This window comes from Charadrius vociferus, unplaced genomic scaffold, assembly GCF_000708025.1.
Source record: "Charadrius vociferus isolate BGI_N301 unplaced genomic scaffold, ASM70802v2 scaffold1493, whole genome shotgun sequence".
In the NCBI taxonomy this organism is placed as follows: domain Eukaryota; kingdom Metazoa; phylum Chordata; class Aves; order Charadriiformes; family Charadriidae; genus Charadrius; species Charadrius vociferus.
In genome coordinates, this window is record NW_009647467.1 from 176,158 (window position 1) to 192,928 (window position 16,771).

At 43.1% G+C, this 16,771-nt stretch overlaps 1 protein-coding gene across 1 annotated transcript in view; it reads left to right on the forward strand.

The window, feature by feature from the left end:
* The window catches only part of CCDC129 (coiled-coil domain containing 129), a 31,904-nt gene that overhangs the window by 11,234 nt on the left and 3,899 nt on the right, over positions 1–16,771 (forward strand). Inside the window, exons 4-5 of the mRNA XM_009880703.1 lie at positions 12,023–12,108; positions 12,517–13,998. Coding sequence (XP_009879005.1) covers positions 12,023–12,108; positions 12,517–13,998 — 1,568 coding nt within the window. The remainder of the gene's footprint in view (positions 1–12,022; positions 12,109–12,516; positions 13,999–16,771) is intronic.

Genomic DNA, 16,771 nt, shown 5'->3' on the forward strand with positions numbered 1-16,771 from the left:
TTCTCCCCCCCACCCCCACCCCTGCTGCTCTTTCCTTTTTCAATTAGCCTTTGTAAAGCACTGGGTTTAACTAAAGGATGTTTCGATGTTGCTCACCCCCGTTAACTCAGCACGTGTCTGAAAATTCATTAGCAGACGCGTCTATTAGGGAGGCATCGGAAGTCGGTGCACATTGTAGTCACCCGCTCCCCCTTGCTCCTTATTTACTTCCCTCTCCCACTGTGGGGTGGCCATGCAGCCGAAAGGCAGGAATTCCGGCACGGTGCTGACCCAAGCGGACACACTGCTCCCAGGCGCTTGAGTGCCAACAGAAAGGCATTAGACTGCTGGAAAAGCCCTTGGTAGCCCAAGAGGCAATCAATCAGGGAAGAAACCACCTCCATCTGGCTCCCTGTGACATGGTAGCTCACTACCGAAGCGCTTGCGATTCATCTTGTCCCAACGAGTGGTGCCAGGGATCGCATACACCCAGTTTTTGCGGCAGCTGGGAACGTCCTAGCTTCCCCGCATGCTGAGCTAACACATTAGCTCCTGTGACTTATCAAGTAGCAATTCTTTCAATTATCACACCTTCACTCCTCCTACTCACCAACTCCTCTGGTGGTTTGGCACCATGGGAATATTCGCAGAATGCAATTGGTATTTCTTTTAATTGACTGAGTGCCAAGAACGTGAATCCTGTTTATTATCCATTATCCATTGTAACGTCTGCCTCCAATTGAAGGAGCAATGTCTTCCAAAGTGCAAGAAGAAAACATGCATGCTTCAAAAAGTACAGGGTTTTCCGGGTACCTTTCTCTATTTTCAGCATGAAGAAAAGAACAGCTATTTAGAATTTCTTATTTGCTGTAGTGCCTACATCACACTTTTTCTTCACATGTAACACAATGACTAAGTTTTAAGTTCAGATTAAAGGAACGGGAAAGACAAAGAGACAGCCAAAGGGGAGAATTACTAAACCTGCAATCAAAATCGGGAGCTGAACTTAAAAATGTCCTATACCTACTCTTGTGTTAATACTGCCTGGCATTTATGTTAAACTTTGGCATTGGTTAATGATCACATACAATCTCCAAATATGAGTTCTCTCTTCATAAAACACGATGAATAATATATCCATAACAGATAGATCCCTCTTTGCGACAGTTTTCTCTGCTGCAAGTGACCTGGCACAAAGGAGACATCGTCCTTCTTTAGCTGCTTTGGGTTGGCTCCATTTGTTTCATGATGCCTCAGCCCGTATTTTTCCCATCTTCTGCACGAGGCATGTAAAAGCCTTCTTACTCTTTCCAGTTACTTACATAAGGGACCTGTAAGTGAGAATAAGAGGAATCTGTATCATCTTAATGCATTTTGTAGCCTGAAGAAGTCTGGGAGGAAAGTCCTACCCAGAAAGAAGCAGAAACTGCTAGGAAGCAGAGACAGAAAAAAAAAAGCAAAGTGAAAAGTGAAGTTGTGAAATGATGAACCTTCAAACCTTCCTGCATCTTCTCCCTGTCCAGAAGCATCCTGTGTTGTCTGGTTTCCTCAGAGAAGTCCTCCTAGAAAGGCAATTTACTTTTGCAGCTCTTGAGAATACCCTGGCTGCTTCTTTTTGCCATAGTACTCCTTGATGTATCTCACAAACATGCTTATGTCTAAGTTCAGCAAAGGCTATAAAGCTGGAGACCCAGGAGGTGGTGGTGCCACATTCACCAGTACAGAAAGTAGACGGGCGGCAAAGAAAGGAAGACTGGCAGACTTTTGAAACGGCTTCTGGGAGGTTGTGCCACCCATCAGTGATGTCAGGACACCCTGTCTGAAGTCCTTAGGTCTAGGCAGCCATCCCAGGAGCTTTGGGGGTTGTATGATTTTTAGTGAGTACATTCCTAAAAGTCATTGCACATTTATAACATTTTGCTGCACGTATGTGTCATATTTTAGGTCCTCCTGCAGCAGGCTGATTCATCCTAGTGGGAAAGGATACGCACACACAACATGCTTAAGGCAGATGGCCCAGTGAAAGTTATAAAACCTGTTGTTGTTTAAATCTTAGGGGGAAAGAAATAATAAAATACCTTAGGTATCTAGGAAGGCAACCAAATACTTTGACAACAAAATACTTAAGGGACGTTGGTTTAGATTAACAGTGATAGCCTTTTAAACAAGAATACTTCTGAAATGAAATCTAGTTGTGCTAAAGTTGGGCTGAGATCTTGAAAGGTTTTTTCTAATAATTCCTCCTCTGCCTTTTCTTCCCATGTCCTCAACAGAGCACACGAGGATCAGAGCTTTGCCTGTGCAGTCATGGACCTCCATGTTGCTGTACTCATTGTTCCGGTTGACAGCCTGACCCTTTGAACCTTTTTGCTGCAAAATTCAAAATCCCAACCCCACGTCCAGCTCAGTCTTCAAGGCAGCTTTGTGAGAATGCACATACTTTTCCTGATAGCACCACGTGGCTTTGCCATGGCTGCTATGAGAGGGTTGATTTCCCTCACTGTCAGTAACACCTGTGAGAAGGGGACCTGGGAGTGTTTTTATGCTCTGGAGAACTCTGATTTCTTTATGGATGAGAAATATGACTCCTGTTCCATAGATCTTCTACATACTTGTCAACTACTTACTGATACTTAGCATTTCTCCTCATGAAAATATCACTAGCAAAGAGAGACAGGCTTACTAAGCCTGATGCTCTTAGACCCCTGAACACAGTTTAATGGCTATTACCATGGAAATAGAGCTATTATAATTGGCTGTTGACATCTACAAAGTAACACCCAAAAGCCAAATACCTGTTCTGGCCTGTCGATTGCTTTGGGGACTGCTGACCAGGCAGAAGTTGCAGGACCTAGCAAAAAAAAAAAAAAAAAAAAAAAAAATTGGGGCTTTTCACTCATTTTTTCTCAAAGGTCTCCATAAAGGTTGCTGGAAGCCATCCTCCCTTTTGTGAGGTGCTCTCAGTTGCAGAGAGCCCTACGAGGCTCCCTGTGATGGCTTATTTTTTATTCATTATCTCTGTGCAGCTGCTACTGGGAGAAGTTGTGATGTAACGTGATCTACAGTGTAGGCTGATGACATTCAGCTCTACCTCTCATTTTCATCAGAAGCAGACACAACCATCACCCGTCTCTCCCGACATTTGGCAGCAGCACGAATCTGAATTAATGACAGTTGGCTGAAGCTCAGTTGAAATAAGATGGAAGTGATACTGACTCTCAAGGAAAAGTAGGAGGAGGGCCTGGCAAAGTTTGAAGCTGTTTCATCAGCTGAGGGAAGATAAAAGACCATTGTCAAAGTGACTGCAATTTCAGGTTTTGACTAGATTCATCACTACTCCTAACCTCCCAGACTGCAGAAACATCATTTATCACAGAGAACTGCCTACAGTGTTCTCTCTTTTCCTGTCAAATTCAGCTCTTAGATTACTCATTTATACTTTTATCATTTCTAGGGCAGTGTGTTGTGTAGGACAGGCAGAAGACGACGGGAAGCTCTGATGGGAAGGCAGACGCCTTGCACCCGAGCCTGGCAGTTTGCAGAGGTGTGTCCGTCAGCCGCCCTCTGCAACAGGGTGGGAGATTCACAACGTTGATCTGTATTACCAAACCTGACATGACCTCGGTTCCCAGCTACTTTAAATACTTGCTGTAGCTCCGGCCTTTAATAGAAATGGGGTTTCCAGAGGCATGGACCAAATTGTACCTGGGATGTTCTTGAAAGGGGCAAAGGTGGAGATTTCTGGATGGTAAACCTCTGCCACCAATGCCCACAGACGTCAGTTCTGACCCTCTCTAGAGAGGCACAGGGTGGTTCACTAGTGCAGGAAATTACATCCTTTTCAGTGATGTACAAGGTAAAGAACATGCTTCTTCCCTTGCCCATATTCATCTCTGATTTGGGTAGGGAGGAGGGGAAATGAACATTCAAAAAAAAAGAAAATCAGAATGGTTTCTTTCTTTTTTCTTTTTTTTTTTTTTTTTTAATGAGTAGCTTAACAGAATATTACCAGCTAATTCAGTTCTTCTCCAAAGCTTCCTTCTACACATGAGCTCAGGACAACCTGTAATGCAAGAGAGTGAAAGAGAGAGCCAACCCACCCACCCACCAGCCCCAGGCATTTCACAAAGGAGTATATTTATACCTGCTGTTGCGGCGCTGACTGTAGTGCGCAGCAGATGTATCGAAGCTAGTTTTAAATCAGTAAATATGTGCACCGGCTTTAAAGCATGATAACGCGTAGTGCAGGTCCCAGTGGCTGTCTAGCCACCGCATCGGGAGCTGACAGCACACCCTCTCACCCTGCTTTTCAGCCAGGTTTCGCAACCCGGGCAGCACTCCAGGCTGCTGCGCTCTGCCTGCCGACTGCGCTGTGCCACGAGCGTGCTAGACGTAACCGTACCATACACTGAATCTTAAGCCGAAAAACTTGGCTGGAACTTGGTGCAAAACTGCTTTTTTTCCTCGGGTGTTTTGGAGGAGGACTGAAGCTGAATGCTGTGACAATAGATGTAGATTTGCTACCTAGCTATTTCTGCAATGCTCTGGGCATCGTGTCTTTAATGCTCCGTGACCTGGTTCCTTCGAGTGCTTATGGCTGATATCTGGAGTGCATCTAGGCCAATGTCCTCCCAGGGGGACGTGGGCACCCAGGGCTCTGCGGGGAGCCGGGCCCTGGGCGAGGAGCGGGAGGTTGCGCAGGAGGACGTGGAGCACGGTGCGTGCGCTCCCAGTGCCCCTGGAGCTATGCACGTGTCTCCTGCTAACAATGGCTGTGACAGCCAGACCCCATAGACAACTGCGTAAAGAACTGCAGGCTGAACATAGAGATGAAGCAAAATATCAGTAGCTGTCACGCGACATATGTGCCCACCACCTTTCAGCCCCGCTGGCCCTGTGTCACCTCCTCAGGGTGCAGCATACGTGCACTCGTGTCCCACGAGAGCTCGTTGCAGTCATTGGGCTGCAGGGCTTCTTACCCCTTGTTCACCCCCACAAAAAGAAAAGTATACCCAATATGCCTCCCGGTATCCTCCGTATGCCAGTGGTACCCAAAGTGATGGGGAGGAGAACATCGCAGGCCAGGTGAGAGCTGGAGGTAGTGGGTTCTGACAAGCAGAAGGTGATAGCTCAGAGGAGGCAGGTTTTGTCCACCTCGTAAGCTCTTCTGGGCACAGACTGTTCTTTTGTCCCATTCATACAGCACCTACCAGCATGGTGGGGCACAATCAGTAACAGAAATTGCTTTATGTAGAGCGTTTTTAAAATATATTTTCACCCAGTCACACTGTGTAAGATGATTGACAGGAAATTCCTCTTCAATTCAAAGAGAGCAGGGGATAGACAAATTTCACAGCTACCCTTGGTTTTGAATAAGAATAGGAGCTTTTGCTGCATCTGGTGCATTTTTGGGTGTATTATTTGCTTTCAAATAATATGACTATTCTAATAAGATGGTTTATCTCATCTCTGCTATAGTGTCATTGAAAAATAAAATTTGCAGAAGGACACGGGTAAAAACACTGGTTTGTGCTGGCCTTCGGAAGCACAATTTGTGGTTTATGTGCTGCTGCCATCTGGTGACTGTTCTGAAATGCAGCACAAAACTGAGATGCAGCTATACAGAAAGGGGTCAGTGCTGCAGCTCTGCTCCGGTGACAAGCAGTTCTGGACTGATCTCTCTTACGGGAAAGTTGTAGAACTGTGTATTGCATTTGGCTAGAAAATAAATACAAACTGGGTCTTGGTCACCTCAGCTTGCTTGTTCATGGCCATTTCTGCAATGTGGTGAAGGGAAGCGGCGTGATAGAAGTTTTGCAAGGATTTTTTTTTAAAAAAAAAAGACTAACCACACTTTTCCTTTGAGATTTCAGTGGCACTAAATGAAATTTTTAGGTTTTACTGATTACAGTCAGTAGTCGGTGCGGTTGCTTATGGGGGAGCTACTTCTTAGATTAAGGAAAGACAGTACAGTGTGCTGAGAAGGAACAGATTTTATGGAACATTTACATAGGATTAAGTTTTTCCATATACATGGGAACTGATATGAATAACAACATTTCTTTTCCCAAAAAGCCAAAAGTTTTACAAAATAATTTCTAAGTGAGCTTCAGTCCACTCTGCTGGATAACAGCACTAAGAAAAAAAAAGGGGTTCTTTGTGGCTTATGCAGAATACATATTTTCAGTGGAGTTTTATTAGCACTTACTGGCCATATCATGCAGTGTGATGGTTAAAAATTGGTGATGCCTATCCTCTGTGTAGCAGGAGAGAAGTGTGTGCTGCAGCAGCTCTCCTGTCATAGGAGTTGACCACCTGTAACTGTACCATGCAGCTGATGTATTCCCCTAGTGCATAGCCACCTCATCCTGCAACATCATTTTGTGTGATGCCATAGGCAGGGCAGTGTTATTAAGGATAACACAGGGATTTACCAATTTGCAGAGCAGGACAAGAAAGAGTGAAACGTCTAAGAGGGAAGGATCCAGTTAACTACCCAAAATGAACCCATTTCTATTTTGAAAGCACTGTTTGAAAATGTGTTTTTGAAAGTCCCTTTTTGCCACGTAAAACAGAAATTCTTAACTTTTTTGCCTTGTGTTGGAGATTCTGAGCCTTCACATCTTCCACTTGCTAGAGTCGTAGTACTGAGCAGCTTTGGTGGGCCAAGCACTTTTAGTGTTTGATGCCTGTGTTTGAGACGGAAAAAACCCAAAACATCCAAAATGTAATAAAGTATCTATTCAGTTCTGGCACTTCTGTGGACATGGTGTGATTTTCATTCACCCCATCTCTTACTGCGTTCCACTACTCTTGAATTCAACTATTGTTGAATGGATGTGTTTCTTAAGGCCCAATCAGTGAGATACTTGTACGTCCACTTAACTCTGCCTATGGGAATACTATACATAGATTTAAGCCTGAATCTAGGTTCTCTGCTGAGTCTAACCTAAGTGTTTCAGCTGTAATAAATTTAATGCCTTGAAAGTTTTTTTGCAAGAGAGACTGCAAAATGCCTTTGCTTATAGAGTGAAGTGAAAATATCTTATTTTAAGTCCTTTAGGCTTATTTTCCTTTTACAAAATATCTGACTAAATTGTGGTTTCTGTGCATTATTTAGTCCTGTGTATGTAGCGGATAGTTTTAGAAATACTTATCCACATCAATGTACAGCAACATTTAAACAGCTACAGCTACAAAAATATCTAAAATTGGAATAGCCTCACTAGGTTGCAGTTGGCCATTCTACTTTGTCTGTGACAGGATAAGCAGTCCAGCTTTTAATTTGTGAATTTAAAGGTCAAATTTTCAGAAATGCTCTTGCATTTGAAGTTTTTGTGCCTATGCTTCCCCATGTACTCAAACAATGTAGAAAAACAACTATTGACATACATTCATCAATGTTAATGTGATTCAAAAGGTGTACAAAAAATGTGCTATTATTTACAAGCAGTGGAGTTGCTCTCATGGCATTTTTTGCAGTTTGCAAGTATTCTCCAGGCTGGAAACTAGAAAGAGATTGTGTTATTTGCAGCCAAGTCCACGGAAAACCAGCTGTAGCCTTCAGAGGAACGCAGAACTATACTCCAGTACTTATTTATTTAACTAATTAGGGAATATTCTTTCATTAATGGTGAACCTAGGAGCCCGATAGTTTCAGAAAGTTCCCGCACTGATGGTTGCTGAAAATGGAAGCCACTGTATCTGCATGCAAATAAGGGAAGAGAAAAAGTCTCTTAATGAAATTGGATTGATCAAGTGAAGGCCTGGAAAGCTGTGGGACCTTTGGGATTTGGAAGGCATGTACTTTCTTATACGATACAAAATGAAGCAGAAACATGATTAGTGAGTTCCTCTAACCTATTTTTATTTAAAATTCAGGCAGAACAGAAATGGGATGCAGGAGCTAAACTCTCCCAGTTCAATTAGCACAGAAAGGCGAAGAGCCAAGGTTTTCCTCACCAAGGTCTTCAGGGGCGATTCTCAGGTTTCCTCTTTCCAGCATAGCCAGATGTATTCTCCGCACAGGGCCCAGAGTTGTAATTTTTAGTTCATAGTTGAATACTGGTCTGCGTCTCTACTTCTTCTCCAAACATACTTTACCTTTCCTTGGTGTGATGCTCTGCATGTATTTGCCAAATCTCTACAGGTTTGGGTGTCTCCACACACTAGGAGAATTGAGTAGATCTATATGAATAATGGATATTTTGGTTCAGTGGCTGAACCAGATGATCAGGGAAAAATGTGGTGTGGGTAGACTCGAAAGGAAAACATGTTTTGCTTAATGTTCAGGTGATTTAACCCATTTTTTTCACCTTTCCTCTTTAAATTAAAAAATGTGGTTGCTTTCAGAAAAGAAAGAAAGCACATTTGAAAAAGAAAGGCGAGAGCGTTTTAAAAATGACAAAATAAACTATGTAAATTTTGGCCAACTTGTATCCCTCCAAAAGACAATCTTCCAGTTGCTTGAAGACTCAGTTCGTTTAAACATAAGGAATTGTTGCTGTGAAGTGTCATCCCTACAGTGACCTTGGCCACTGCTGATAGGTCTTTAGATGCTAGTCCATTCTGAGACAAACCACCACCAGCATCCAGCCTGGACATTTTCAGAAACCTGGTAGATAGAGGAATTTGTCCTAGGAGACCTAGCAAAGACCTGCCTTGGACCTCTGCAAAGAGTGAATGTCCTGGTAGGAACTCAGGCTATGGGTATCCTCGCTGGGTATGAGAGCCTGCCAAGAAAATCTGGACTGTTACCTTTGGCAAGCTATTAACGTTGCTGAAAATTTCACAAAGAGAGAAACGCTATTCCTCCTCAGGACAGCATCAGGCGTGGTCTAATTTGCAGTCTCAATTGCTATTTGGGACGCTAAGAGGAAATGAAGTGATAGATTGGCCCACCGCTCACCCAAAACAGTTTCCCTGGTATGCAAATGCTGCCCGCCATTACGCAAACATTACTTGGCTCTGGTACACCGTCATTGAATCAAACTATATTTACATAGGTTGAAAGTGAGCTGCCTCAAATTGAAAAGGCCATCGTGTTTAATCTAGCTTTGGCACAGCCCCAGCCTTCAGTGTGGCCTGCCTTCCCAAAGCAGCCCTGCTCCGTGTTTCTCCCGGGAACACGATGTTCAGCTTGAAGTCCTTGTGGAGGCACTTTGGCAATCTCTTTATAGCTTTTTACCCCACCTTGAATAGGAGGCCCATATTCATTTTTACTGTTTTTTTTTTTTTTTTTAATTTCAGACTTCCACTGAAATCAAGGGAATCTTGACTGGCTTTGAATAAGGTGTTACAAAGTCAGAGAAATATCTCATATTTTAAAACCCCTTTATCTTCACCTGCCTACCTTCTACTGGGCCTGGCATACTGGGTAGGATCTTGCAAGCCAGTGTGGGATGTAATGATTAAATTAGGCATCTGAATGTAGTTGGAACAGAACTGCAGCTCAGACCCTCAGAGACATCGCTTTGCACTGACTATATGGGGAATTTAAGCCTTTACTCTAGGAGTATTAGTTCATTACACATCTAATCTGTAGGTAGGTGCAAATCAGCTGCCTATCTCAGATGAAGGTGATTACTTGGTCTGAGGACAGGAAATCACAGCAACAAGAACAGGTGAACTGCGCTGAACATGGTTCTCCTTCTATTATACTTTTCTTCTATTTTATAAGTTTCTATTTTGATAACATAAATATTGCAGAATTTGGATTTATGCTTAGAATGGTCATTAGGTCCTATTGTATTACCATTTTTAAATACATACAGAGACAGCCTTTCAGAGTGGTTTGAGCCTTGATTTATGTACATGCCTTGCATGTTTAATCCATGAGAGCTATGATAGCCAAGCACACATCACACCTCCTTCCAGGGTAAGTCCCGGGAGATACATGGAGGTCTTTCTGTAGGCTAACTGTAGTGATACTAACTTGATCTGCAGACATTTCATCCAGTCTTTAATGTCTCACCTTGTGTCTAAAGATCAGCCTGGAGTCCACCATCACATGTTTTGGGTAGTTCTTTAGCTAGTGCACAAATATAAACATGGGTGGGAAGGTTGCATGGTTGCAATACACAAACACAATTGACTGTGTTGTTTGAACAGATGTATTGCATTTATCATAACAAATGGGTCAAACCTGGCTACAGCCACCTGGTTTTGGCCAGATGAGAAGATGGATTCTCACAGTGCTTACTCGTCCATTAAAAGTTATGGGTTTTTTTCCCCTACATGTAATTTCTGGTAGCATGCCAGCTACTTTGGTATCCTGCATGTCTCAGGAGAAAAACAGGTACCTTAAAACACTAGGTAATCTGCTGATAATGTAGTCTTCTAACTGTGCAAACTTTAGAGCTTGAAGGTCTGTTGTTATGATTGGAGGATACAATTGAGTATTTGAGGCTCAAATAATTTGAGTCTCAAACTGGTTGGAACTACAGCAGCTGAAACATTTCCACTTTTCAAAACTTTCCTAAGCCTTTCTTTCTTCATTTTTATGTATGGAAAACTACAGGCCAGACTGACACACTGGAAGCAACAGCTGGCAAAGATGCAAAGGGTAATTGAAGCAGCTTTAAAAAAAGTTTAGAGAATCTGTAGAGCAGTCTCCCTTGGGGAGAAGCTGAACCATGATGTCGTTTGTGGGAAACTGCAAGGATGAGTTTTGAGACCACCCACAAACCAGACAATTTTCAGCAACATCACTGCAGATTTTGTAATGTCTGAGATGGGAACCGCATCTTTCTCATCCAAAATAGGAAAGTGTCTGACTGATGTGCTGCTGATGATACCAGGAGTGACAATGCAAGTAATTCATTTAAAAGCCATAAAATGATACCTGGTTTTGATTTTACAGCTGCTGCCTACGAATAGATTGTGTGATTTTCATTAATTGATGCCCAAGATACAATTAATGAAGCCCATAGTCTGTTAATGTGTGAAAACATAATTTGTAGACTCTTTTTGGTTTGCATTTTCCAATTCACACAAATGAGAATTAATAACTCAGATCTCAAAACTACTAGGTGAATTGTCACATTTTCATGGTTATAACCAGAAGATAAAAGGTCTCAGGATTCAGAAGCCGTTATGTATGTAAGGAACAAGAGAGGAAGTGTATCCAGATTGTCTCAGTCTCCATCCCTTCCTTCCCCCAGCAGACTCCCTCAGCCTGCTCCCCCAGCTCCACCGCTGTTTTGGTGCCAACTATCTGAGAATGAGGGCATTATCTGAGGATGAAGGTTATCTGAAAGGGCAAGTTATCCAAAGGCTGAGAAGTATCGGGATGTACAGGACAACCAAGGGTTTACTCTCAATCATTTGTAGTTTTAAAGAGGGTTGGATTTTATTCATTAAATCAAATAGCTAATAGTGTATAATTTAATTGCTAAAGTTGAGGTAAAAATTGATTTAGCCAGATTATGTGGCTGCTAGATTAGAAACCTTGTCTGGAGTAAATCTAGAATATCTTCCTCTTGCCTATATGTCTTGCCATACAACCCTACTTCATCTCTGTTTGTAACTATGATTTCCTGCCCTCAGAACAAAAACCAAAAAAGGTGATACACGGTGCCTCAAAGCAGAGACCAGCTGGTCTAGGGAGAGGCTAGGGCAGCTCCCTTTCCCTGCAGGAGTCACCTGGTGGAAGCCATCAAAACCGTGTAGGTATGACTAACGCTTGGTCTGAGCCAGTTCTAACAATCAAAAGTCAATATTTTTGGCAAAGAAAAACAAGTGGTTTGCTGCTTTATAGGTTATTTACATTGTGTATGTTGGGTGACTATATCAAAATCTGAAATCTGCAGGTGATGATTACACTGGTGAGTAAGTCAACAGTTAGTAACATCAGCAGTAGCTATCCTGAGCACATATTTGTTATTTTTTCTGGTTGTAGCAATATTGCACATTTCTGGCCAGGATCAAGAATATTTATAGAAACATACATTTAAAGTGTCCCTGTTTACTTCTGTATTCATTTTGGCCTGATACTGCTTTCTGCCTTTCTTCCTAATTTATCTTATCCTCTTGTTTTCCACAGTAGAGGTGATGGTGACAAGAACAAGCAGCTGCCAGTCAGACAGCAGTGGGTTCATGGAGGAGCTGCCAGAACCTGTAGTTTTGCAAGTAAGAAATGAACAATAGTTGTTGGTAGGTCTATGAAAACTCTGTGACCCTGGCACAAGTAACAATAAAAAACAAAATAATCATGCAGTCGTGAAAGTTTCATGAAAGCAAATTCATCCTCCTAAAAAACCTCAGAAGGCGAGAAGCTTTCTCAGAACTTTGTGCAACTCTTCCAACACACTAATGCCAGTTTTGTGCAAGGCATTAGTGAGGAAATGTTACAGGAATCTTTAATTCTTTGCTTCACTTGGTAGTTGTAGATGTTTAAAGATGTATTTAGAGATGCCTCTGGTCCTGGGGGTGCCCAGGGGAAAATAGTGGTGGGCAAACCAGTGTGCTAGAACAAGTATAATATTTCAATTCCTCCTCCTTTTTTTTTTTTTCCTCCCTCTTTTTATTTTCCTTCAGAATACATCTTTGCCAGGAAAGATTAATTTTATTTCTGATAGCCACAATCAAGAAACAGCTCTGTCACATAAGACAGAGTTTCTGACGTTAAACCAAGATTTTCAACAAAAGCCAGATGATGTTGCTAAGGTCTTCATCACAGCCTGCAAGGGAGTTTTGACAATACCTGGATCAACACAAGCAGGCAGAGACCAGGAAGAAGAGATTCATCTGCTGCAGACTGCAGAAAATGGACAGTATGAGGCCTGTAGCCCTGAACCACAGACTTCTGTAGAAGAAATTTTATGTGACATAGACAGGAAAGAGCATAAAACTAGAAGAAAGCAACTGGGAAAAGAGGAGTGCATAAAAGAGCATAGTCCTTGTTTCCAGAGTGATACTCAGGGTGAAGGAGATCCTAGCTCCTCAAAATTTGATCATTTGTATTTGAGAACAGGACACAAAAAGGTGAATGTAACCTTCACTGAACCAATTGATATAAACCCTGCCGTTATCAGTGAGAGCAAAATCAGAAGCGAAGAAGAAGGTGAGAGCTGCCTGACTGAAAAGGACATTGGAGCTGCATGTCATGAAAGTGCCCATGAAGGTCATGCAGCATGTGTTAAAGGAATGTGGTGGGACACAGAAGTGGTCAGCAAAGATGGTACCCTGCTTGCAGTGAATGAGGTGACAAACGGGCAGAAGTTCTGCAAAACAGATGGCGATTTAAAAAATACAAGATGGTCCCCCAAAATGGAGCTCCCAGAAACTCCATGGCAGGGCTCAGCAGCACAAAGTGGGAGCAGTGCCGCTTTAAGCTGTTCTACGCAAGAATCTCAGAAGCATCCCTCCTGCCTAGCAGAAGGGTCTGGATTAAGTTCATCTGAAGATCAAGAGACTGGTAGCGTAGGGGAGATGTTAGGTACTAACAAATCAGAATGGGGAGACACTGTCCAAAATGATGAAATGGCTTCTACTCCTCTGAAATCTGTTACTGTTCAGATGCCTTCCAGGCTGGAGTCCACTTCAAGGGTGAAGTGCACAGGGCAAAATGCTCCTTGCAGCGAGACCCTTGCTAGGGAAGATCCTGTGGACTTCTGTGAGGGTGATCCTCTCACACAGGCAGACTCAGGGGCTTTGAAAGACGGTGTGAAGCAGACTACTGAAGCCTTCAGCCAAACTGACATCTGTGCTGGGAAATCAAGGTGGCTACCACTGCTTCATCCACCCCATGCTCACCTGACAAAATCAGCCTCTCTTGACACCGTGCTTTGTGGCAAATACAGGTCACGCTACTGGGGTGAAGCCTGTGGCACCAGGGGAGCGCAAGGCAGTCACTGCTGTCACTGCTGCTGCTGCCACAGCTGCTGCCCGTGGACCTTCCCTGTGGCTGTCTCTCCCCAGTGCCCTGTGGGCTGCTGCTCAAACCATGCCACCACCAACCTGCAGCTCTTGAAAATGCTGATGCTCCTACAGGACATTGCAATGCATAATCTTGCCCCGGTGAGTAGGTTTCTTCACATATATGGGCAGCTGGCACATTTATGAGCTAAATGTACAAGCTGCCTTTTCCTTTCCTCTCCTGCCACACTTGCTTCTCCAGGAAGACATATCTTGGGAATGTAATTGAGAAAATGTATGGGGAAAGAAACATTCCCTTCTGGACAAAAATGGCAAACCTATCTGTGTACCTTCAGTTTTGTTGGGCTGCTTCTTTTAGTGACTTACGTACGTCTGTTCATTATGTTCAGTCTTAAAAGGGTTACTGAGAACTGGGTGATAAAGTTTACAGGTCAAGTGAAGAGCTGAGATATGAGAATGAGTTTCAGTGAGTTCCTGTGAATCAGCTGAGTTACGGTAATGCAGTAACTTATTGGACTGCAGAAAATGCAAGGTTACATGATTTAGCGTAATTCTCTTTCACTGAGAACTCATTTAGGCTATATTACTTAGTGTTTATTAAAGACTAACTGTGAACACCTAGATAGATACCATAAGCCAAACTGCTCTAAATCACAGTGAATTGCCTCAAGCCATTTTACCATGGTAGAATAAGAAGCTTGCATTAAATCTAAAGTCCTACTAAGATGAATACTTGCAATAAAAATACCCAAAGTAAAAAATCACCAGACTTTTCATTTCTTTGTTCAGAATTGCTGAGAGTTCCCAAAAGTTGTGAAAGACTCAGTGTGTTGGGGAAGAAAGCAAGGAAGGGAGTCAGGAGTGGCTTTTGCATCCTGAGAAAAATGTGGAAGGAGCAGCATACTTCCTGCTAGTTTGCAGGCGTTTCCATTTTTCCTCTTCTCTTTACTCTTCATAAGGAAATGAAGCTTGAACTGTTGTACAAGTTGGGGAGGCAAGTTATTAGATAAAAGCTCCAGAAAGTCAAACTGGTCAATTTTATGCTGCCACATCATTGAATATATAAATGTGCAATGCCTTCTCTTTGAACAGTATATTGAACAGTATTTTGTCAATTTGTATATTGAACAGCCTTTTGTCAGCTATCGTGCTGTTGCCACAAGATGGCAGTGAGTCAGTACCTTATGGTGGACAGGGAAGCCTTTTCTCATTGATTGACTACTATTTTATCACTCTTCTAACGGGAGCTAATGGTGATTTGTCTTCTGTAGTCTGTGGACAGGCAATGCGGGAAAAACAGACTTTGCAATGTACTGTTACCCAAGATCTGTTCTTAGGGATATGGCTCCACACCCAAGTCACTGTGCAGTAAGCGAGTAAATTTACTGAATATTAGTCACTCTGCAGAGATTACACCCATGCCCACTTTGTACTTTGCGCTAAAGGTGAGATAGTTTCTACACCTGTTACTAAGAGAAGCTCGCTCAGTTTACGTCCCATTTACCCAGGGCATGCATGCGGAATGCAACTACCACAGAGCAACTGTTGGACGGTAAATTTACCCTGTTTACATTCACCTTACCTTAAACAAGGTCTTACATGAGACTAGTCCTGGAACAATTAATCACCCCTCCATCTCTGCTAAATGTGAACTCTGGATAAATCTATGTGAACTTGTGCTCTGCGATATGCTCAAAGAGTCAGTGCCAGGGGAGCTGCCCATACCTCATATATAAGGGCCAGCATGAATTTTTACCAAACCTACCCACATTGTGCCTCTTGTATCTTTTGCATGGTGCTTTCTAGAATTTTGTTAGCCTTGAGGAACCAACTAGAAATTTGCCTGTGGCCCATTGACTTCTCCCTAGTGACTTGAATGCCAGGGGCTCTTCAAGCTCATTTGGGTCTGCATTTTTTTGATGGCTACAAGTCCTTGCTCTGCTCAGATTTGGCAGTGGCTAGAAGAAATCATGATTACTATGTGGACACTGCTCACTTGCACCCGCCCCCCCCCTCCCATCTAGGAACAAAAAAACTCTCTGAGGATCAAGATTAAAATTTGGGGTCGGGGGCAAATGAGCAAATGGCCAACACTTAATCTGAAGGTGCTCATAACACATCTGACTGCATCAGTGGGGTGTGATTGCTGCCCTGACCCACAGCATTGAGAGCACCAGCCATGCTCCACATGGAGCAGACACTTAGGAGAGCTCACCTCTGATGCAGTCACAGGACTGGCCCTGTCAAACCACTATTAGTCTCTAATTATCCCTTTCTGGTGCAATCCTATGGCTATTGGGGTTAGATTTTTTAATTTACTGCTATGGGACAGTTTCTCCCTGGGTCACACATAAGGAGTGCGCCTCACATAGCAGCTGCATTAAAATGGAGATTGAGAATGAGGTTTCTCAAATGCATGGGAAGCATCTTTTGCCCTCTGGCTGCGGCTGATCCCACAGCAGGGTGGGCTTCCCTGTGTTTCAGGCCTTGCTGGGACTGAGGGACATATTCAAGGACACAAACATGAAATGATCATCAAAGGCCATGATTGCAGGAATCCAAAGAGTTTGGGCATTTCTATGCTTTGCAAATGTGCCTCTTGTTCCCTATCAGTTACAGTGGTCAGCCGTGGAGTGCAGGTTTCTACACTGTCTTCCCATGGCTTACATGAGACCAAAATCTGTCAAGATGGGAACATGCCAAACACCTTCTTGCACTCGGAGCAGTTTCAGCGTAATAGAAGAGCACGCTTTCAGAAGGCAGATGGTATTGTCTCCAAAATCATTTGGATGATGCTGTCTGCATTACTGCCCTGAACAAGGTGTGAAAAGTGAAGGAAAAGTCTTTAATGTGTCTAGAAACTTAGACATTTTGATGTCACTAGTGGGCTGCCATTGTATTAGTCCTGTGCTAC